General features: G+C 39.3%; 1 protein-coding gene across 5 annotated transcripts in view; it reads left to right on the top strand.

Annotated features, from left to right (window-relative positions):
* The window catches only part of SCFD1 (sec1 family domain containing 1), an 82,855-nt gene that overhangs the window by 35,371 nt on the left and 24,544 nt on the right, over positions 1–22,940 (top strand). For all 5 annotated transcript variants that reach the window (XM_040969267.1, XM_040969264.1, XM_040969263.1 and 2 more), the window contains 5 exons: positions 5,355–5,494; positions 8,046–8,136; positions 8,709–8,782; positions 9,625–9,706; positions 21,904–22,000. In XM_040969267.1, coding sequence (XP_040825201.1) covers positions 5,355–5,494; positions 8,046–8,136; positions 8,709–8,782; positions 9,625–9,706; positions 21,904–22,000 — 484 coding nt within the window. The remainder of the gene's footprint in view (positions 1–5,354; positions 5,495–8,045; positions 8,137–8,708; positions 8,783–9,624; positions 9,707–21,903; positions 22,001–22,940) is intronic.

Genomic DNA, 22,940 nt, shown 5'->3' with positions numbered 1-22,940 from the left:
CTGCTTCCTAGATACTGCAGTCGCAGGAAGCTGGAGTCAGGAGGCTGAGCTAGGCTATGATTCCAAGCACTCCACAATGGGAAGCCGGCATCTTCACTACAAGGTCACACACACCTCTGAAAGGTTATCAAATAAACACTTTCTAAAAACTAATTTTGGGCCCGACGCAGAGGCTGAAGTCCTTGCCTTGAACACGCCAGGATCCCATATAAGTGCTGGTTCTAATTCCCACTTCCCATCCAGCTCCCTGCTTGTGGCCTGGGAAAGCAGTTGAGGACGGCCCAAGATCTTGGGATCTTGTACCTGCGTGGGAGACCAACTATTTTATATAAAAAGAAAAATTAATTTCATTAAAGATATGTTATTGTAATGTAACAGGTACCTAAAAATGTAATTCAAAGCTACTCCTTGGGGCACATGTTGAGGCATAATGGGTAAGGCATTTGCAATATCCATAACCCAAGTTGGAGTACCTAAACTTAAATCCCGTCTTTGCTTCCAAGGTAGATTCCTGTGATGCACACTCTTGGGGGTAGTAGTTGATGGCTCAAGTATTTGGGTCTCTGTTGCATGGAGACATGAATAGAGCTTGAGGTCCTGGCTTTGTCCTGGGCCAGTGCTTGCTGTGGCAGCCATAGCTCATTCTTGATGGCGTGCTGTTTTGCATCAGGGCAGGAGGTAGAAGCCAAAGACGGAGACTGCAGGAACTGTTGGCATCTCTTGCACTCGTCATCACTTCCCTTGGTTCTGTCCACTGCCATCATTAACAGAAAATGCCTGTGTGCCCTGGTTTTATGTGTGTCCCCCAGGTCTGTTTTATTTCTCTTGATTAGTTTGATATTATACGTTAAAACATCTCATTGTGACTTGTTACCACTTCAGTATGCAAAGTTGGCTTGTTGACATTTTGTTCATTAATCCAGTGATGGCTATTTGTATTTAGAGCTAAAGGTGTGGTCAATTCCTGCCTAGGTTATTTCTATTTTACCTTGCCTTTTTCAGGTGTGAATGTAAATCTTAGCTGTGCATATATAGGTATTAAGTCCAAAGGTAATTTTGTTAACAGCTGATGTGCTACCCATCCACTTTAACCTATGAGAGTACAGCCAAACTCAATGTTTTTAGCATGTCCTCATGGGATTTGTTCAGCACGAGTGATTTAGTGCACCATTGTCCATCCCTCTAAGTAAGCAAAGTGTGAGGATTGAGTAAAACAATTAGACTCTGCGATGTTAAAATCAAGTCTGTTCCTTATTTTTCTATATATGGTCAGCCACTTTCATTGATTGAATATAGCGCAGAATGTTCTGATTTCTTGGTTTTCAATATGACTTTTCCTTATTTTCCTTGCTGTTACACAGGCAGTAGAAATGTTCTTGCTACTATTATGGTATTTCTCAGAATTTTAAAAATCTTTTATTTCAAATATCCCATCACTATTTCAGTAAGAAAATGCTATTTTTAGAGCAGAATTGTTACTAACAAGTTTTCGAATGAGCTCTGTCATCACCATGGAAATTGTACTTGTGTAGAATCTCTTTAATAAAGCTTCACTGCTTGAAGCTGATTCTCTTGGGCATCTTCAGTTGTGTTCATCTTTAAAAGCTGGAATCCTTAGTTGTAACTGTTAATATCTATTTGCTGTTTAAAATGATTTTCCAAGTTGTGATATTTTTACTTTCTTTGTATAAGAATATTTGTTGTGTGAAGTCGGGTGTACAAGAAACATTGGAAAATTGACATAATGACTGGGTTACTGATACTTTACACTGTGATAATATGAGGAATCCACTGAAAGACCGTCTCTCTTTTTTAATTTATTTATTTATTTATTTATTTATTTTTTAAAGATTTATTTTTATTATTTTTTCATTGGAAAGGCGGATATACAGAGAGGAGAGACAGAGAGGAAGATCTTCCGTCCGATGATTCACTCCCCAAGTGAGCGCAACGGGCCGATGCTATGCCGGTCCGAAGCCAGGAGCCTCTTGCGGGTCTCCCACACGGGTGCAGGGTCCCAAAGCTTTGGGCCGTCCTCGACTGCATTCCCAGGCCACAGGCAGGGAGCTGGAAGGGAAGCGGGGCTGCCGGGATTAGAACCGGCACCCATATGGGATCCCGGGCGTGCAAGGCAAGGACCTTTAACCACTTGCGCCACTGCACCAGGCCCTATTTAATTTTGTTTTACGACACCGATTCCCCAACCCCTCTCCACACCCTTCCCCCACCCCCCCATGATGGATTCCTCCACGATGTTGCAGAGGTACAGTTCAAATTCAGTCACGGTTCCTACATTGCAAACATGTGCCATGCATGGAGTCCAGCATCTTATTGTCTAGATAAATTCAACAGTTTCTTGGGGAGGCCATCTCTGGTCTGTAAGTAGAGCTGGCGGAATATCATCCCCGCCAATGAAAAGCCACAACATCACATCAACAACAATTTACAACATTATGGAGTTAATTGACAGTGGTATTGAGTGAGCAATATGTTAGAAAATGAAAATTCTTGACCACATCCTGTGACTACTTCATTGACATTTCAATTTTAGTTTATACACATCCGGCTGCTATATACCTTATACTGAACTTGGTGAATTTAGGATAGTTCCAACCAGCTTATAGCTCTAACTAGACATATGTTAACAATTGAGATGCAAAGCAGTTTTAGGAGGGGTGTGCAGAGAAATCTTCAATATCTTAGAGAGGAGTAACTAATCTTTGTGTCCTACCTAGTAAGGTATGTGTGAGTCCAAGCTGTTTCCTGTCTGGTTCTAAGCTTTCTTTATTGGTATCTATCTAATTTCAGTTTTTTGCGGGGTGGGGGAGAGGGCAGCCAAAGCAACTGTGATGGTCATTGCAAGAGAGGGTTGGAACTAAGTAAGGACCAGAGAACGCTCCCCTCCCGAGTCCCAAAGGTTTCCTGTTCTCTTCCTGAGGCCTGCTCAGGGCTCCCGGCTATTGTTCCGATGACATTAGATCCTGTGAGGAAGGATCTGGGCATCTTCCATCCCATGTGGGAGATCTGAAATGGAGTGGGTGACCTCAGTGTTCTTGGCTTGTGAGGGCAGTCCAATTCCCAAGTGGTCTCCTTGACCATTGGGATCGAACCCTTGGTGCCTGTACTGATGATGTTGTGGATTGTTCCTTCTTAGCACGAAGTGGTGATGGATTTTGTCGAAAGCTATTTCTGGATCTATTGATACTGTTATATGATTTTTGTTCTTCAGCTTTTGGATGTGGTGTATTGCCTTTATTACGTTGTATGGATCTTCTTGGCTCCGAAATGTCCAGGGAACATCGCGCACCTCTCCCTGCAGTTGTTTGCTTCTCTGCTCTCTCCTCTGCCACATTCTGTTCTCTCTCTCTGCACCCTCCTCCACACCAACCTTTCTTGATCGGCCATCTTAGCTATCCCTCCGAAAGAATCTTAACCGGTAGAATAAAGCGTAGTGTACTCTTTGTCACCGAACCACAGTTTTGTGACTTGAATTGCTTGTGCCACAGGAAGTTACACATGTTACACATTACAGATCATTTCAAGTGATGATATATCCTTCTGTTAGCCCTAATCTTTTAAAAATAGAATTAAAGTAATACTTGAAAGCAGCATAGCCCAAAATCATACTTTTGTGGTTTTAATCTTATTTCTATCATATATTTTTGTATAACCTTTGCCAAAAAATTTAATTCTCTGTTTTTCATCTTTGAAATGAAAATTGTATTACTTCTCCTAGATGAATTACAAAGATTAAGTGATTTAATATAACAAAGTAGTGCTACTCTTTCCATGATTTTTTTCTTCTTTGATGGACTTTAATATGTATCATTAAGAAATGGTGCCTTATTTCCTTTTTAGTTTATTTGATCAAATAAAGAATTTACTATGATAAATAGACATTCATTTTAGCTTTTGGGGGGGCCAAGGGGTAAAGCTACAAGGAAACCTTATTATAAAAGATTTTAATTTAAACAGCTATAGGATGTGTTATGGATATTTGGGATGAGTATCGATTGATTTATCTAGGGGGTGTTCAATTCAAAATATTTGCTAAAATCTAGAAGAATTTAAAATGTGTACAGATATCTTAAAATAAAAATAATGATAGTTTATCAGTCATGCTTGATTAGTTCACCATATGATTTTGCTCTTGCTCATCATCTACCTATTTGATAATGCCACATATTCTTTGTAATTTACCATTGTTTAGTAATACTGAAGTGTGAAATACAGCTATCATGGGAAAACCCACAGATCAAATGTGGGGGAGAGAAGATACTTATAAGAGCTCAGCAAAAAGTTCATGGAAAGTGAGCATTATGAAAATATGCATGGATTTAAAAAAACAGCAAAGTAAAAAAAAATAACAAAGTAAACTCCTGTTTCACTTGTCTGCAAACTTTTTGCTACACCCTCATATTTATTTTTCTTTCTTACTGTTTGTAGTTTGAGAGAGAGGAAAAAACCAAGCCACACCTGAATAAAATTACTCTTACACATAAAAGTTTTAGCTGCTAAGGTCTGCTTGGCTCTCCAAATCCATGTGAAAAGGAATGCTGTTGTTAGGGCTTCCATCATAATTGTTTTTGAGATGCAGTGTAACAGTCAAGTAACTTCAGAATTGTAGAACTTTGGGAGAGTTGAAGTATTATAGAATTTCATGTGTTGCTGGAAATAACTGAATAACTAAATAACTAAATGTAATTTATTTCAGAGGCCTGCTGAAATAAATTGATACAGCCAAACATTGGACTGTATTCAGCCATGATAAAAGTGAAGTAGATGAACTTGTGCAGATATCACAGGAGCCATAAGACAATTATTAGCAGAAGAAAGATCTATAAAATAACCTAATTTTAGCTAAAAATTATATGGTGCCCAGAGTGGTAGTCTAACGGCTAAAGCCTTGCCTTGCATGTGCTGGGATCCCATATGTGCACCAGTTCGTATCCTGGTGGCCCTGGCTTCCCATCCAGCTCCCTGCTTGTGGCCTGGGAAAGCAGTCGAGGACGGCCCAGAGTTTTGGGACCCTGCACCCATGTGGGAGACCTGGCTTCTGGGTTTGGATCTGTTCAGCTCCAGCTGTTGCAGCCACTTGGGAAGTGAACCAGTGGATGGAGAGTCTTTTCTCTTTGTCTTTGCTTCCTTGTGAATCTGACTTTCCAATGAAAATAAATCTCAAAACAATCCATATGCTAATATATATATAATATGGAAATATTTTTCTGGAATGCAAAAGAACCTGAATGTTTTCTTCCTTTTTTATTGCCCTTGCAGATTTTCCATGCTATAGGAAATATTATAGCTCTTAAATTCAGAAAGTAGTTTTTTAAAACAAGATTACTTTCTCCTAGGATTTTCACCTAAACAGAGTTAATTTGGAAGAATCTTCAGGAACAGAAAACTCTCCAGCTGGTGCTAGACCAAAGAGAAAAAACAAGAAGTCTTATGATTTAACTCCAGTTGATAAATTTTGGCAGAAACATAAAGGCAGGTAAGTAAGAAACCTAGCCTGGAGAAATGTGTCCTTTTCCTGCCGGAGTGCCGTCTTCCTGTTCGTTGTTGCTTTGTAACTGCCGTTTGACTTTCAGTAAGCCGTCCCTGTTTAATTTTGCAGATTGGAGATAGCCATTCTAAAGAAAATGATTTTACACCTTTCATTGAAATGGTTTTTGCTGTCATGATAGGGAAACTTCGGAGTGGGATTCTTCCTTTTTGCTCCTCATTGGCCTTGCCTGTGATAAAAATATCTGAGCCTGAAGCCCAGATTGACATTCAGAGTATAACTGATGCACAGACTTGGGGAAAAAAGTACTCACACGGAAGACACACAGTTGTTTTGACTTTTTTTTTTTTTTTTGCTTCAATTTACATTTACATTTAAGGAGGAGTGGAAATACTTCAGCATGCTGAGATTCTTTTTTAAAAATATGTTTTATTGGGGCCTGGCACGATAGCATAGCGGCTAGGGTCCTCGCCTTGAGCACACCAGGATACCATATGGGCTGGTTCTGATCCCAGTAGCCCCGCTTCCAATCCAGCTACTCTCCCTGCTTGTGGCCTGGGAGGGCTGTCGAAGGCGGCCCAAAGCCTTGGCTCTTACATCCATGTGGGAGACCCAAAGCAGTCTCCAGGCTCCTGGCTTTGAATCGGCTCAGCTCCAGCTGTTGCAGCCACTTGGGGAGTGAACCATCAGAAGGAGAATCTTCCTCTCTGTCTCTCCTTCTCTCTTTATATCTGCCTTTCCAATAAAAATAAATGGATCATTAAAAAAATGTTTTATCCTGTTAATGATTTTTTAAGTAGAAAGAATTGTTTTTCTCTGCAGAGTTGCCAATGTTGTTATTTTATATTCTTTGATTACAATAATTCTTTATATTCTAATGTTCTTTGGAATTTCATAGCTGGTACGTCCTTACAGAATTGTAAAGTCCAATAAATTATGTCTCATAGGGAGTCATTATTTGTAGAGATTAAAGGTTATTTTAGGACTGGCATTCCTTAGAGAAAAGCTTAAGAAAAAAAATCTCTGTTCAAATATGGAAATAATAAGTATTTTCTTTAAATCATGTACTTAGTAACCAAGAGGTTAGCTGAGTAGTGAGAGTTCTGATCTGTTCATAAGTAAGAATAGTCCCCTCACTGCATCTCATGCTACGATGAAAATGGGACACTAGGAGAGTGACGTCAGCCTCTCTGAGCTGCACCTCATCTGTAAACGTGGGAATGTTATCATTTTCATGTTGCCCTAATTTAGAAGGTTGTTATGAAGACATTATGAGAAGTAATTTGCCCAGAAACATTATCTTTCATTTGTAAAGTTGGACAAGAATCCAGTTCTGTCAGATGCACAGGGCTTAAGTATTAGTACCTTCCACAATAGATTGGTTAGGATTGAGTGTGACAGCATAGAGTTTGACATATAGTAGATATTCAGCAAACATAAGAAATTATTCTGTTAGCTCCAGTCGAAAGATATTAGCAGTTTCAAGAATCATCTAGCGCCTGTCACAGATGAAGCTTGTGCCCCTGGAGTACAAGTAGTTTCCCTTAGAACGAAAGGAGCAAAGACTTTTTGACTTCCCAGTGCAGAGTGGGGGGACCTTTTTTATTTTTAAATTTATTTTATTTTTTGGTCGTCATAGATTCTGGTGGAGCTCACCTAAGTGCCTGGGATTGTCAGGTAAAACTGGGCTGGTTGCTCAGAATCTTGCCTAAACTCCTGTTTCCTGCCAGTCTCTGCTGACTTGGTTGTTTATCTTTGGTGTTTTCAAGGGTTGAGGAAGGAGGGAAAGGTTTGTTTTCATTGCTAATGAGACATGGCCTTTCCTTTCTTACAGGGGGAAAAAATGTCTGGCTTCCCTTAAGGCTGTAGACCAAAAACTGCTCATTGTAGCACCCATCCCAGGATCTAGATGTTACCTTGAATTTTGCAGGATTGGTGCCAAGTGACAGTTTTTCTAGCTGAGGTGTTGAATGACCCCTGTTGTGTGTGGGTCTGTGTAACTTGCTACTAAGCTGCACACAGGGCTAAGAGAAGACGTCAGACGTGAAACCCACCACAGCTCACCAGTGCTGCTTTGCCTAGTAGGGATGCCAGAGTACTAAGGATATTTTTTCCGAATAATAACTTATAGGTGCTACTCTGTAAATGTCATCATTATAGTGCCATAAACTCTTGGGTTGATTGATTTTGCTGGCAGTATTGAATTGTGTTGTGCCACAGCTTCTATTCCTTTATTTTCAGTCACAAATATTTGTGAAAATCTGATAACATTAATGAAAAGAGTAGAAAATCGAAGTGAAATTTTAATTTTAGCTTCTATGATGGGCAGTGTAGAGAAGAAGCTTTCATTAAATAAGTAGATGTTAGAAAGATATATAGCTGCATACTTAGTATCTTTTGCTTTTGTTGTATATAAAATATTCAAATCCTAATAAGTATTTAAGACAATGATAAATCTTTATTGTGTGTGTTTTAGAATTCACACAAAAATCATTATGTTGGTGTCATACTTACAGTCTCCCTTATTTTAATACTTTAGTCCATTCCCAGAAGTTGCAGAATCCGTTCAGCAAGAACTAGAATCTTACAGAGCCCAGGAAGATGAAGTCAAACGGCTTAAGAGCATTATGGTAAGATTCTCTTAGCTCTCTAGGAACTAAAGGGCAGAAGAAGCTATCTGGAGTGCTAAAGAGGCTTACTTTTTTCTCTTACACAAATTCAAGGGCATTTATTATTTCAGTAACAACCACACAGTCTCACGTTAGCAGTCTTTTTCAAAAAGAAATTAGCTGTTGAGGAAAGAAAATAAGAGAAATAATCTGAATTTATAAATTGAAAAAAATCTGTATGATATGGCTTCATCTTACAGTCATGCATTCCTATGCTGCTCATCCTACTATTCATTAAGCTAGTTTCAGATTTCATGTCTGCTGTTGGTCACCATCTGACCTGTGGCACGTCTCTGAGCCTGTTTCCTTACCTGAAAAAGCCAGGTGTTCTTTATGTAGTCATCAAACCATTTATTAGACCAGCAGTAACTAGAACTTTTCTAGAACTGTCAAAACTATATTTACTTGCTCATTGGAGAATTGTTATTCTGAGCGAATTAAATTTGATTGTCAGTAGTTTTAAGAATATGTTGATTTTTGCTTCATGAATGGGCCTGAGAACACTGAATAGTTACTAAGACTTTTGCTCCCAGGGACTAGAAGGGGAAGATGAAGGAGCCATAAGTATGCTTTCTGACAATACTGCTAAGCTGACATCAGCTGTTAGGTAAGTAAGCCTTTCACTTGATAGGGTTATTTTGGAGTTTCAGAAATTGGCTAATTTTTTAGAAGAAGAAATAGTAAGTTCCTGCTTGGAGATGGAGCTGATCATTTACTTCTTCTACCTCTTAGAATTAAGTAGTAAGAATAATTTTACTAGTGATAAAGTAAGGAAAGTTGTTTTATTTGTAGTAATTCACTGTCTTCATGAAAAGTTCAGTAGAATTTTTCTACTTTGAGTGCCATTGAGGAGGAAGGAAATGTGGTAGAGATCTAGACAGTGGTGGGTGTTTGGCTTACCCACAAGCGTGTGTCCTGCTTCTCCTGGCAGGGGAGCTGGGTTTGAGCTGTGGTTCCAGCTACTAATTCCCACTTCTGGCCAGCATGCTCTCTAGCAGGCTGTGGTGGTGGCTCAAGTGGTTGGGTTCCTGCCTTGCGGCAAGCGAGACCTGAGTTGAGTTCTTGGTTCCTGGATTCTCTGTGGGCATTTGGGAAGTGAAGCAGCAAATAATGCAAGCTAGCTTGTCGACTCAAATGTTTAATTTAAAATATGGACAAAAGCAATGTTCTGTTCATCTGACTAAGTCTCAAAACCTTGAAGAACATGAAAGATTAGAAATAGTAATATTTGGGAGCCAGATTATTTGGAACTAGGAAGCATTTTCCCTGTTTTGGTGGTGGTTGATGCGTTTCAGACCTGGAGGTTTCATTCCGTTGTCCATTTCCCTTAACATTTTGTCACTGTGTCAGTGTTCTGCGTTTTCAGAGGACACAGTCGTGAGCTTTATTAAAGCTGTCATTTGGTTAGAAAACCCTAATCGCTTCTTTTCCATTTTTTGATTCCTGTAGTTCTTTACCAGAACTCCTTGAAAAAAAACGGCTTATCGATCTCCATACAAATGTTGCCACTGCTGTTTTAGAACACATAAAGGTAAATTTAACTTTTTCGGCCCGCAGTTATGACTTGTATAGGGTTTTATATTTTGAGTGCCATTATTTTATAGTCATTATCTAATTGAGTTCTTCCTGTAATGTTATCAAGTATAACTAAAGGCAGCAGTTTTTTGTTTTTGTTTTTGTTTTTTTACAAATCCATACAGTTAAGTGACTTGGGGTTACATGTTTAGTAACTAGTCATCAGAATCAGTGATATTTCCTTTGTTCCAATTGTCTCTCTATTCCTTTTTTTTTTTTTAAGATTTATATATTTTTAATTTTTATCAGAAAGAGATACGGAGAGGCAGAGAGGAATATTGTCCATTGATTCACTTCTCAACTGGCCGCAAAGGATGGAGCTGAGCTGACCCGAAGCCAGGAGCCAGAGCCTCTTCTGGGTCTTCCACATGGGTGCAGGGTCCCATCCTTAACTGCTTTCCCAGGCCACAAGCAGGGAGCTGAATGGGAAGCCAGGCCAGGATTAGAACTGGTGCACGTATGGGATCCTGTCACGTGCAAGGCGAGGACTTTCGCCTCTAGGCCACCGCACCAGGCCCTCTGTGTTACTCTTTTAATAATAGGCTACTATCTAACCATACATAATTCAGATTGGAAACTACGGTTCTGTCTGAACTATCCATTATCACCTCACTTATGAGGCCTGGTTCTTAGCTGGTATGTGAATTTGTTACCCTTAAAGCTTCCTGAGATCTCTCATTGAATTGTGTTTTTAAGACAGATACGTTGTTGCTTCCATATGTTGTTGTCATGCTTCTTTTCCTTGTTTATTCAGGACTCCCCCTAGCAGCTTGCTTACTTAGTCCTTCAGTGTTCTGGCACTTGGTGTTGAGACGTGGTGCTGCATCCCAGTGGCAGATAGCCCGTAGGTGAAGGGTTAGTTTTTACTGGCTCCTGTTTAAAAAGCTGAGCATAATTGCTGTGTGTCAGGGATGTTAGCACCTTAGATTTATGAAGAAGGGACTTAGCATTTTACGTTTTAATCACTTAAAAATTGATAAAGCATTACAGTGGAGCTAATATAGATGATAATTGGCACTGTCCTGCATAGAATTTAAATTTCATCATTTCTGTTAAGCTGACAACCTACTTCTCTCCCGGTTTCATATCGTGATTTTGATAATTGATATTTTTCATGTATGTGTAGAATAAGAAACACGGCTGCGCAGTGTGACTGGCGCTTGTGCTCTCACCTCCGTGTGTAAAAGGAGAACAAGCTGCTTGGGTCTGCGTACCTGAGGCCATTGCCTCCTTTGGAAATCACAAACTCTCTCTCTCTCTCTCTCTCTCTCTCTCTCTCTCTCTCTCTCTCTCTCACACACACACACACACCCCTCCATGTAAATTGCTTTGATGAGCATATCCTTATATAGCAAGGCTTTGCTTACAAAGTTAAATATGAAAACTGTGAACCTCGTGTTAATGGGTTATTGCCATAAAACAAAATAGAGGATCTAGTTTACATCTTTTAAATTATAACTATGTAATTAAGACTTTGTGATCATCCAGCAAACATTTTTTCAGTACTTGCTGTGTGCTCGGTAGTACATGCAGATAGTGAACTAACAACAAATTCCGGGCCTGGCATAATAGCCTAGTGGCTAAATCTTCATCTTGCTTGTGCTGGGATCCCAAATTGGCCCCGGCTTAGGCACCAGCTGCTCCACCTCCCATCCAGCTCCCTGCTTGTGGCCTGGGAAAGCAGCAGAGGATGGCCCAAAGCCTTGCAGTCCTGCACCCACATGGGAGACCCAAAAGAGGCTCCTGGCTTTAGATTGGCTCAGTTTCAGCCATTGCAGCCACTTGGGGAGTGAACCAGCAATGACCGGTGTTTCTCTGTATTTCTCCTCTTTGTAGCTATGACTTTCCAATATAAATAAATCTTTTTAAAAATATCTTTTAAAAAGTTGTAACAGTTGTTAATAGAACTGTTTGTGCTTTAACACTCAGTTTTTTCGTTTCTTTTTTTCTCAATAACTTTTAAGTTCATGCTTCGATTTTGCTTTCTGATCTCAGTATCCACAGATGCTTAGTGCAGCTCTGACTACCCACCCCAGCTGTTTGACCCAGAGTAACTGTTGTACCTGTTGGAGAGCGTGCAACTCCCTAAGCATTTTGTCACTTTAGATGAACATACTCTCTGGTAAAAGACAAGAGACAATAGCTTCTGGTCTGAGAAATTTTCAGTTAAAGTAGTATACAGATTGTGCATGTTTGTTGTGCTGGGTCCTGTAGATCCTGTAGTAACCAGGACAGTTTCCATTGCCCTCAGAGCTTATATTGTACTGAAAATGAACACAGTAAGCTTATTAGAGAAAAAAATCATCCCAGGCTTGTAAGTGGTATAAAAACAACAAGCAGGGGGTGGTATGGCTGCGAGACCCACTGTAGGCAAAGTGGCCAGGGAGATCATCTTTGAAAAGGTGCTGTTTGAGTTGAGATGTGAATCATAAGAAGGATCCAGTTAAGAAGTAAAAAAAAGCTTAAAAACAACCAAACTCAAGGTGAGTGTTTTTAAGCAGAAAGATTACTAAGTGCACAGATGTTGAGACAAACTTGGTGTATTTGAGGACCCGCAAGAAGGTTAATGTGCTGCACTAGGGAAAGGTAGCACGATTTCAGATCCAGAAAGCAGGAGTGCGAGGCAGTCGTTAGGCAGAGCACTTAAAATATCACTTGGGATGCCAGCATCCTGTGTGTAAGTTCCTAGGTTCAAGTCCGAGCTCTGATTCCGGCTTCTTGCTAAAGGCCCCGGGGGAGGCAGCCGTTGGCTGAAGTAGTTAGGTTCTTGCCATCCACGGGGATGGAGTTCCAGCTCTTGCCCTTGATGTGTCCCAGCCCTGGCTGTTGTAGGTGTTTGGGGAACAAACCAGCGGGTGGTTGATATTCTCATCTTCTCTCTCCCTCTGTTCACCTTTCAAATAAATTAATTACGTAAAAACTTACTAAGTATTTCTGTTTTCTTTTTCACCAGTTTCTTAACCATCTGAGCTTCACTCTGTAAATGTTAACTCACTTTAAGCAGTGCTTTTATTTACAAGAATAATATGTCTGTGTAGAGATCTCAGCATACGCTTTTTTGGTGTAGCTTTACATATTTCCTCGTCTGTGGGGGTAAATTATAGCTGCTTATATTTCTTTAGATCATGTTCTAAACCATGTCACTTGGGGATGAATCTCTTTAAAGTCTTGACAGTTATCTCACAATTTGAAAGCAAGAAGGTGCGAACCGGTTTACCACACTTTGACAAATGTCACCATTTAAGACCATGTGTCATCTAAGAATTGTAGTGACTTGGGTAGTTAGCTTGGTTTAATAAATTGCAGAGTAAATTGTAAAATACTCGTTTGTTTTGGGCAGTTATTTTTATTGGACAGGTAGATTTACAGGGAGAGGGAAAGGCAGGAAGATTCCCCCATCCACTGGTTTACTTCCCAAATGGCTACAGTGGCCAGAGCTGAGCTGATGCTAAGCTGGGAGGCAGGAGCTTCTTCTAGGTCTCCCACACAGGTGCAGGGTCTCAAGGCTTTGGGCCATCCTCTGTTGCTTTCCCAGATCGTAAACGAGAAGCTGGATGGGAAGTGGAGCAGCCAGGGCAGTAGCCAGCACTCATAGGGAATCCTGGCACTTGCAAATGGAAGATTAGCCAGTTGAACAATCACAGCAGGCTCAATCTCCCTTTTTAAACCTTTTTCTTTGATTCATTTGTATGTAATTCACATGTACCCTCTCCTGGAAGATATTTCTGAAAGTTTTCACATGATTTGTGAGTGGCCTGTTTTAATTACTTGACATAGTCAAAGTGAAATCAGTGCTCTTAGAACCAGAAAAAGAAACCTACCCCTGAGCGTGGCAGATGGAATATGGAAATGACATCATGTATGCTTGTCCCTAATGCTCCTATCTAGAAGAAAGAGCCCTAGCGTTTGAGTACTCTGCCTGCATGCAAATGATGAGGAATAAACCGAGTGGAACTAGGCTCAGGTGTTGGGAGGATCATATTTTTGTGGAGCTGATTCTTGTTGAGGAAGTTGAACTGAATTGAATCTGGATCAGGTGATGTCAGTACTCTAGATAAGCCGTAGCCCTAGCTGGCAATGCCAGCTTCACTAGAGCTCTTCCTTCTGGGGACTGGCTTTTGTTTGTTTGGTTTTAGTTTTTGGTTTAACTGCTTACTCTTTCTTAGGAGAAGATAAGCTTTCCAAACTGAGGAGAAACCCTCTTAATTGACATCCACACATCTAATTAACTAAACCTTATGTTTCCCTCTGTACTCCCAACAGCCAGTAAATCATTCTGTTGGCCACAGTGTTAACGCACTGTCAGCTTGGAGCTGGCACGTCTGTTGTCAGGCCTGTGCCTTTTCTACCCTCGTGGCTAGGTTCCTAACGCTTACCAGAGGATTGGTTTAGTTTGATCATAATGTATTTATGTCTTGTGTGAATATGAACCAAATATTGTTTCTGTAAAACTGGGTAGTGCCTAAGAGTGAAGATGGCAATTTAAGTATTGTTTGAATTGTGAGTAAGGAAAGCATCACTGGGAAAGAATAGGAAGCCTGAGAAAGTACCACATTGTGTTCAAATTGCTTCACAAATGTCTTTAAATCAAAGATAATTCTTTTTTTTTTAAAGATTTATTCATTTTTATTACAAAGTCAGATATACAGAGAGGAGAAGAGACAGAGAGGAAGATCTTCCATCTGATGATTCACTCCCCAAGTGACCACAACAGCCGGCACTATGCCGATCCGAAACCAGGAACTTCTTCTGGGCCTCCCACGTGGGTGCAGGGTCCCAAGGCTTTGGGCTGTCCTCAACTGCTTTCCCAGGCCACAAGCAGGGAGCTAGATGGGAAGTGGAGCTGCTGGGATTAGAACTGGTGCCCATATGGGATCCCAGCGCATGCAAGACGAGGACTTCTAACTGCTAGGCTATCACACCAGGCCCAGCACAGATTTCTTTGTATCAGCTGACTGACTGATTGTTACTACTCTGAATCACATGCAGAGGTCTTCCAGCTGCACTGGAAATCAGAGCATTTCTCTGGTTGGACGTTGTGCTTATCAGTTTAAAATGATTTCTTGCCTAGTATTCTTACCAAGTAATCTTATTACTATGACCTTGGGGGTCTTTTCTTCCAGATGGGGAAAAATACATTCTCAAGCAGATGGACCCCGGTAGGCGATGTCTTTGACCTCTTCTTATCTCAAATAAGATGAATCACTGTGAGAATTTTCCTCATTTGTGGTAAAAGATAGCTTTTGAGTAAGTGAAAGATCCTACAACTCCTTAGTCAGTATGAGTTTCTGGAAGCTACTTCCATATTGCAAAACAAGAAATACAAAACTAGGGTTCGATGTTGGGCAGTGTGTTAAACCTCTGCATTCCTGGCTTCCCAGGTTAGAGCTCTGTGCTAATGGTCTGGGAAGGCAGCAGCTGATGTTTCAGGTGTGGGGGCTCTTCACTCATGTGGACAACATGGATGCAGCTTCTGGCTTTGGCCTGGCCCGGTTCTGCATGTTGTAGCCATCTGGGGAGTGAATTAGTGGCTGGAAGACATTCTCTCTCTATCTCTCTGTCCCCCCGTCCCCTACCTTTCAAGTCAATCAATAAGAAAATCTTAAACAATTCATCTTTCATGTAGGAATAACATACGGACTGTGATAGCAGATAGTAACATGTATCAGCAAATATGTATTTTCCAGCTCTATTGTGCAATTTAAAAAATGCATGTACTTAAGGTGCACAAGTGATGTCTTGATATGCATGTTGTAAAATTATAACAGTGAAGCTAACATATCCATCAGATCTATAGTTCTCTTGAAAATCTTTTGTTTGTGATTAGAATACTTATTTCAGGGACATAATACATTACTGGTAGTAAGCATATGCTGGAATTAGCAAAAGTTTGTGCACGTGGACCAGTATCTCCCATTTCCCCATCCCCTGGTCCCTGGTCACTACTCTTCTATGCTCCATTAAACTCAGATTTTCTAGATTATATGATTTTTGTATTTCTGTGGTTGGTTTATTTGACTTAGAATGAGTTCTGTCAAATAGGTTTTTGTTGTACATTGAATTACAAAGGTGAAACTGCGTACTGCTAAAGCTAAATATCTTTTTATGCATATGTAAAATTAACCTTGTATGTCTTTCATTTTGTATAATGTGAAAAGATACTATTCAGAACTCTGAAATGTTCCCAAGATTTTGTAATCACTCTTTATTAGATATAACTCCTTTTGTTTGCCTTTTTATGTATCATTCTTATTTTTTAATAGTCTGAATTTTTAGAACAGCTACAGTTTTGTAGAACAATGAGTGAGAAATACAGAGTTCTCATTCACATCCGACCCCTGGAAGTTTCCTCTAAAAAATTACTTGTGTTCCAGCAGTTCATTCCCTTGCTCTCTCTGCCCATCTGTCACCCCAAATGCGTGAGACCACTGATCTCAGTGTTTCCGGGGTTCATGACTTGTTAACTCATTTCTCTTTACACCTTAGTAATATTCTTGTTTAGATGTACCACAGTTTATCCATTTATTTACCTACTCATAGGTATCTTGACGTGGGTACACGGATGGTAAGTTACATGGTAGGCAGAGGTAAGATGTTTTTCAGTTTCTGAGTTTGCCAAACTATCTCCAGTGACTACCGTTGTACATTCCCAGCAACAGTGAATGAGCTTCTACTGGTCCAAATCCTTGCCAGCATTTAGTGTTACAGCTCTTGTGCATTTTGCTTTTTCTACTAGATGTGTACTAATATCTCATTGCCCTAATTTGCACTTGCCTGGTGATACCTGGAGTGAAAATGTCTTCAAATGCTTATTTGCTGTCTGCATAGCTGCTTTGGTGAGATGTCACCCGTGGAGAATGCCTTTCGTGTAGTGTCTGAAAAATCATCCCCATCATAATGCCTTTCAGATTTTCTCCCGTGTTAATAAGAAATCTATAGTTTTCCATTTAGATCTGTGATCAGTTTTGCATTAATAATTGTGAAAACGTTATGTCTAGATTGATTTGCTTTCTTGTAGATGTTTAGTTGTTGAAATGTCTCCTATCTCCATGGAATTGCTTGTTGTCTTTTTGGCAAGGAGTAGTTAACCATGCTTGTGTGGGTCTATCTGAATCTCCCCTCCCTCCCATTGATCTACTGGACTGTTCTGTCTTCAGTATTGTAGTTTCACTGTAAAATTTGATGTCAGGTGATATCAGCCATTCAACTTGGTTATTCTTCTTTAATATGGTATTGGCTATTCTCAGTCTTTCACCTCTCCCCATAAAGCTTAAAGTTAGGACCCAGTGCTGTGGCATAGGGAGTAAAGCTGCTGTTCATTTGTGGCACTGGCATTACGTATGGGCATTGGTTCAGGTCTGGACTGCTCCACTTCTGATCCAGCTCCTTGCTAATGAGCAAAAGAAGGCAGAGGGGAATGCCCCGTACCCACATGGAAAAACCCAGAAGCTCCTGGCTTCAGCTTGGCTCAGCTCCAGCCATTGCAGCCATTTGGAGAATGAACCAGAAAATGGAAGATTACTCTGTTTCTCCATTTCTGTCTCTCTCTTCTCTATTTCTCTATCTCTAATTCTGCCTTTCAGGTCAATAAATAATCTTTGTAAAGGTTTGAAATTAACTTGCCAATTTCCACAGATATCTTGCTGGCATTTTATTAGGACTGCTTTGAATCTGTAGATATGCCATCTTTTCTTACAGAAAGATTGTATGGCTTTTATTCTAAGCAGAACATTCTGTACTGTGCTATTATAATGATGTAATGTTTTAGTTGATTCCCTGGCTATTTTGTATGATAATTTTAATTAAAGGTAATGGTATAATATTAAAATATAATTTGATGACAGCAGATCTGTGAGTTACCAATATAGTGAGATGTATGTTTATAATCTAATGATAAAGCCAAGGAACAATTCCTAGCAATTTTAGGAAGGAAAAGAAATTTTCTTTTGTGTTCTGTGGAGTCATCTGACAGGTATTTTCAAATAACAGATTTTCAAAACCCCCCAAAATACCTACTGCCTGTACTGCTCAGCTGAGTCTTGAAGTTAACCCTAGTGGAGAGGAAGGACTAGTTAGTTTTAGAAAGTACTTGCCTTTGTTTTCTTCTTTTCAAACCAATTAACTAGAGCCAAATGTCTAACATCACTGTACTCAGGTATATTTTATGACTAGAATATAAATATTGAAACAAAAGAAACATCAAACCAACTGCCAACCCTGAATTTTGGGTGGGGGGAGAAATTTCGAATTTTTTATGTAAGTTCTCTTAGCTCTTTTAGAGATTTCATAGAAATTCTTAGGTCATTCTATATTGAGTACATATGATCTAAACTCCTTGAATAGTGCGTTTGGTTTTTTATTTACTTATTTATTCATAATGTTCATTTAAGCCACCAAAATTTGTTATAATGGGGACCTTGCTATTTCATGCTATATTTTTTTTTATTGTTATTAACTTTGTATTATGTGATACAGTTTTATAGGCACTGGGGATTCCCCCCACCCCTCCCATACCCCTCCCCCCATGGTGGATTCCTCCACCTTGCTGCATGATGCTATATTTTTTTTTATCTGTTTTCCATATCACTCAGATTGTATTCTCCTTTGAGCTCATGTTGTGTAATAATCATCCCTGGGATTATATAAGTAGCTTATTCTAGTATTTTTCCCTCATTTCAAGAATCTGAATAAAACATGTATTAAATTTCTTGACAAACATTTCTGTGTAATAAGTTCTATTGTATTTCCAAAAAGTCAAATATATACTAATTGACAAATATGCTTTCTTTCATAAAGCATATGTAAAGGAGGCAGTAAATTGTTGTTGAGGAAAATATGTTTTCCTACTCTGTCTGTGATATACACTGACTGGACTATGACCTGGATTTGAATCTCAACTCTGCTACTGCTACTACTCTGGTAACCTTGAGTGAATTTATGTTTCTGTGTGTGCTGCTGCTTCTTTAAAATGAGATTAGTAATTCCTAGGTCATAGTATTATTTGGAGAACTAAATGAGATCATATAAATTAGTAGTCTTTCAACACTGTTTTCTAATACCCTAAGCTGTGTAGAGATAAGGAGTAGGCCATTTGTACCTGTTTTATGTTTAGCGTTCTAGAGGATTTGAGCAAGAGGGTCCTGAGACTTGTTCTCCGACATTTGAAAGCCATAGCTCTACATTGAGTTACCTTGAATACCCTGTGTGCCAATAACACTACTGCTCTTACAGTTAGAAAATGCAGTGCCACTTCTTTTTGTCTTAGGTGGTATTGTGTCACAATCAGTATAATGAAATGTTAAGGTAGTTTTTGAACAGCCGTATTGAGAAGTGTTCACATACCATACAGTACACCCATCTGAAAGTGCATATAGATCAGTGGTTTTTAGTATATTCACAGTTATTGCAACCAAATCACAACCTGCTTCTAGAGTACTTTCATCACTCCCTCCCCCGCCCCCAAAAAAACCCTCCTTATTGCTAGAATTCCATTTTCTGTGGAACTTTCAAGGCCCCTCTAATGTCAGAAAAACCAAACTGAATAAAATGTCTGCACCTGTACAAGTTTTTGAACCATGTTTTTTCATTGATTTATGTAATTACACATATTCCATTGTGGTATTTAGTGTATGTAATTCTATATATTGAATCATTGAACACTAGATTTTTTATAATTTTTAATTTTAAAAGTACATACATTTACTTTTATAACTTTTTAAAAATGACTAGTTATATGTCCTGTTCTCTTTAAAATTCAACAAATTCAAGTATTGGTCATGATCCAAGTGCTATATTAAATCTGTAGGAGTTATACCTGTCATTAGAATCACTCTAGTAAGACCATTGCACGCATAAACAAAGAACAGTCATCTAAGTTGATCATGCTTACCGTGGAGAAGTACATGAAGTGGTAATGGTACACAGGTGGGCAAGGAGCTGTTCCAGCCAGGAAGATGATTCAGGAAGGACAGTCAGGACAGGACAAATGGATGGAGCTGCAGGGAAGCTACAAAGAAGGCAGGTTTGGGGAATGAGTAAACTTTGGTGGATAGGTGATGGAGGAGAGGAATATATTCTTAAAAAGCTAATGTAAAGGAATAATTTGAATGTTGGCTTTGAGGATTAAAAGCATATACAAGGCGTAATGAAAAGTCAGTGAATGCTGTGACTAGGGAGAACTGAGCTAGGAGGAACAGATCTGGTAACCTGAGTCAGAATGTGAAGGTCACTTTAGCACCTATACATGGTACTGCCTTCGCCCTTTCATCTCTGGCTTCACTCTGCAGACAATAGCTTTTCCAAATCTATTGTTCACATGAAAAACCATCATGGTTCTGCAAGAATTCTCTTTCACTGTCTTGACTGTTTCACTGTTCGTATCCTACCATGGTCTGATTTTCTGATTCCTAGGACTTCAGCGGTTAACCTGTTTTAGCGTTCTGTTTAGCTTCATACAGCAGTTAAAATAGTTCCTATTTCTTGGAATTTGAAGAACATGGAGGTTCAGAGATTTTATGATGAAGAGCTTCCTTTAATATGCTGTAATAATCTTTAAGCGATTCTCCCTGTACGGATGCAGTTGTGTTTTGATCAGTGTTGAGAAGGGACAGAAGAGTGTATTTCAGAGGGTCTTCAGAAGGTTCATGGAAAATGTGTATTAGGAAAAACTAACGATGGGCTTCATTTTTTTTTTTTTGGTATCAAAATAAGCATCTTTTAATTTGATTTTTCCATGAACTTTAAAAAATAACTTTCTTGTATTTTTTCTCTCAGGAAGGAGGAGGACATTAGAATAGACTTTATATTTTTGTAAATTTATAACTGGCAGAAATAACCCAAATAAATACCTAGAGCAGGTAGAAATGTAGAAAAGGACAGAATTGAAAACTGAGTCTTCTCAATGTATACCTTTGTGTGTTCTTTTGTACTATCTGAATAGTTTGTTCATTTCAAACTCAGGCCTGTGTGCCCCTGTGAGGGACTGTCACCGACAGGATGTCACTTGTGGAGGGAATCACTCTTTGCTATTCGACTGTACTCTGGTGAACCTTCAAATTGCTGGTTTAGGTGAAATGAACCACTTTTGGGTCCCCAAACCACTATCGAGTGAATTCAGAAAACATCCTTGGCAGTTAAGTTACCACTTGGGACAACTGCATCCTATGGAGAAATGCTGAATTTTCCTGGCTCTCTGCTCCTGATGCCACCTTCCTGCTGTTGCGCACCTGGGGCGCAGTGGGTGGCACCTGAAGTAGTTGAGACCTGGATCAAGTTCCTGACTCCCAGTTTCAGAATGACCAAGCCCCGGCCATTGCAGGCACTGGGGGAAGGAGTCAGCAGAGGGGAGTTCTCTTTCCCTTTGCTTCTTAAATAAATTTTTAAAAAGTAATTGCTTCCTGCTCCTCAGTTGGTTACAGTTTAAATCACTCTGTTAGTATAGTACACCTATGTGTTTCTGTTTGTATATTGATTCTGTGTTAGCCTTACTGAATATTCTGATTTATGTCATGAAAGGTTTATATTCCCACCCTAATCTGTTCATCAGAAAATGTTTTTGTTTTTCTGTTATCTGTGGCCTAGAAAGTTGATAATGACAAATGTTACTTGCTTTAAAAGATCTTAACATGTGGATTTCATATGGATAACTATAATCATTAAAATTTTAAATTAGAGAATGTATGGGAAAAGTTCTAATGCTTTTCCATGATCTAAAAATCAAAATGTGTTAAATAGGAAAATGAATGATAAAGTTTTAATTCAGGTAATTGTTCAATTAAAGTGAAAATATGTGGATATACACTAAAGTAAGTATAGTATGACCATTAGACATTAGTTTTCGTGGAAAACAATATGGTTTTTATTTTAATCACTGTACAATAATTATAGTACAGTAATTGAAAATTCTTTTGTATCTGCTAATGTTCATGTACATGCAGTTATCTTGAATTTATAAATCAGAGTGTGGTAAATAAAATATCTATTGCTGATGGGTTTTTATATTTAATGCCTGATCAGAAGAAACGTTAGAATTTATTAGTGATGAAAACTTCCTTTAAAAAATTGATCATAGAATTTAAAACTATTTAAGTTGAGAGACCTTTAACAAATTATCACTACTTACTGTGTTCTTATCTAATATTTATTTTCAAACAGGCAAGAAAACTGGATGTATATTTTGAATATGAAGAAAAAATAATGAGCAAAACCACTCTGGATAAATCTCTCCTAGATATAATATCAGACCCTGATGGTATGGACTGGAAATCTGATATTTCATAATTGATAATGAGTCCAGCATTTTCAATTTCAGTAAACTTTGAATAAAATTACTGTTTTCCTTTTTTTCTTTTTAAGATTTGTTTATTTTTATTGGAAAATCAGATATACATAGGGGAGGAGAGACAGAGAGGAAGATCTTCTGTCCAATGATTCACTCCCCAAGTGACCACAACGGCCGGAGATGAGCCGCTCCAAAGCCAGGAACCAGGAAGTTCTTCCGGGTCTCCCACACAGGTGCAGAGTCCCAAGTCTTTGGGCCGTCCTCGACTGCCTTCCCAGGCCACAAGCAGGGAGCTGGATGGGAAGTGGGGCCGCCTCAATTAGAACCGGAGCCCATGTGGGAACCTGGCACGCTCAAGGCGAGGACTTGAACCACTACGCTATTGCACCAGGCCCTCTCTCTGTCACTCTTACAAAGAAATCAATCTATAAAAATAAGATGAGCTGAAAATAAACTGAGCTGAAGCTCAATTTGTACTGATTCCTAAGAGAATTAAAAGCATGGTATGGAAAGCAAGTGTCTGTGCCTGATACTCTGATTACTTTCATTTGCTCTACAGAGTTGAAAGATGGATCTAAAAGTGATTTATACTTGTGAACTAATGTTTTGTCTGTATATTCATCAAGTATAGATTGTGTGTGCATGTGCTCAGTGTTCTGTAGCTCTGCCAACTCAGAGGACCTGAGATGCTATACTAGTACATATTTTGCTTCTATATAGCAGTTTCTACCAGGACTGCTTGGAAAAGTGGCTGAATCCAGGGCTGGAACATGGAAAGAAAGTACTTAATGGGAATAGAAGTTTTTTTGTGTTAGAAAACAAAGAAAGGGGCCCGGCGCGGTGGCGCAAGTGGTTAAAGGTCCTCGCCTTGCACGCCCGGGATCCCATATGGGCGCAGGTTCTAATCCCG

The sequence above is a fragment of the Ochotona curzoniae genome, unplaced genomic scaffold (genome assembly GCF_017591425.1).
Source record: "Ochotona curzoniae isolate NIBS_2020 unplaced genomic scaffold, NIBS_Ocur_1.0 scaffold_4701, whole genome shotgun sequence".
Lineage (NCBI taxonomy): Eukaryota > Metazoa > Chordata > Mammalia > Lagomorpha > Ochotonidae > Ochotona > Ochotona curzoniae.
This window is presented reverse-complemented; position numbering and strand designations above follow the sequence as displayed.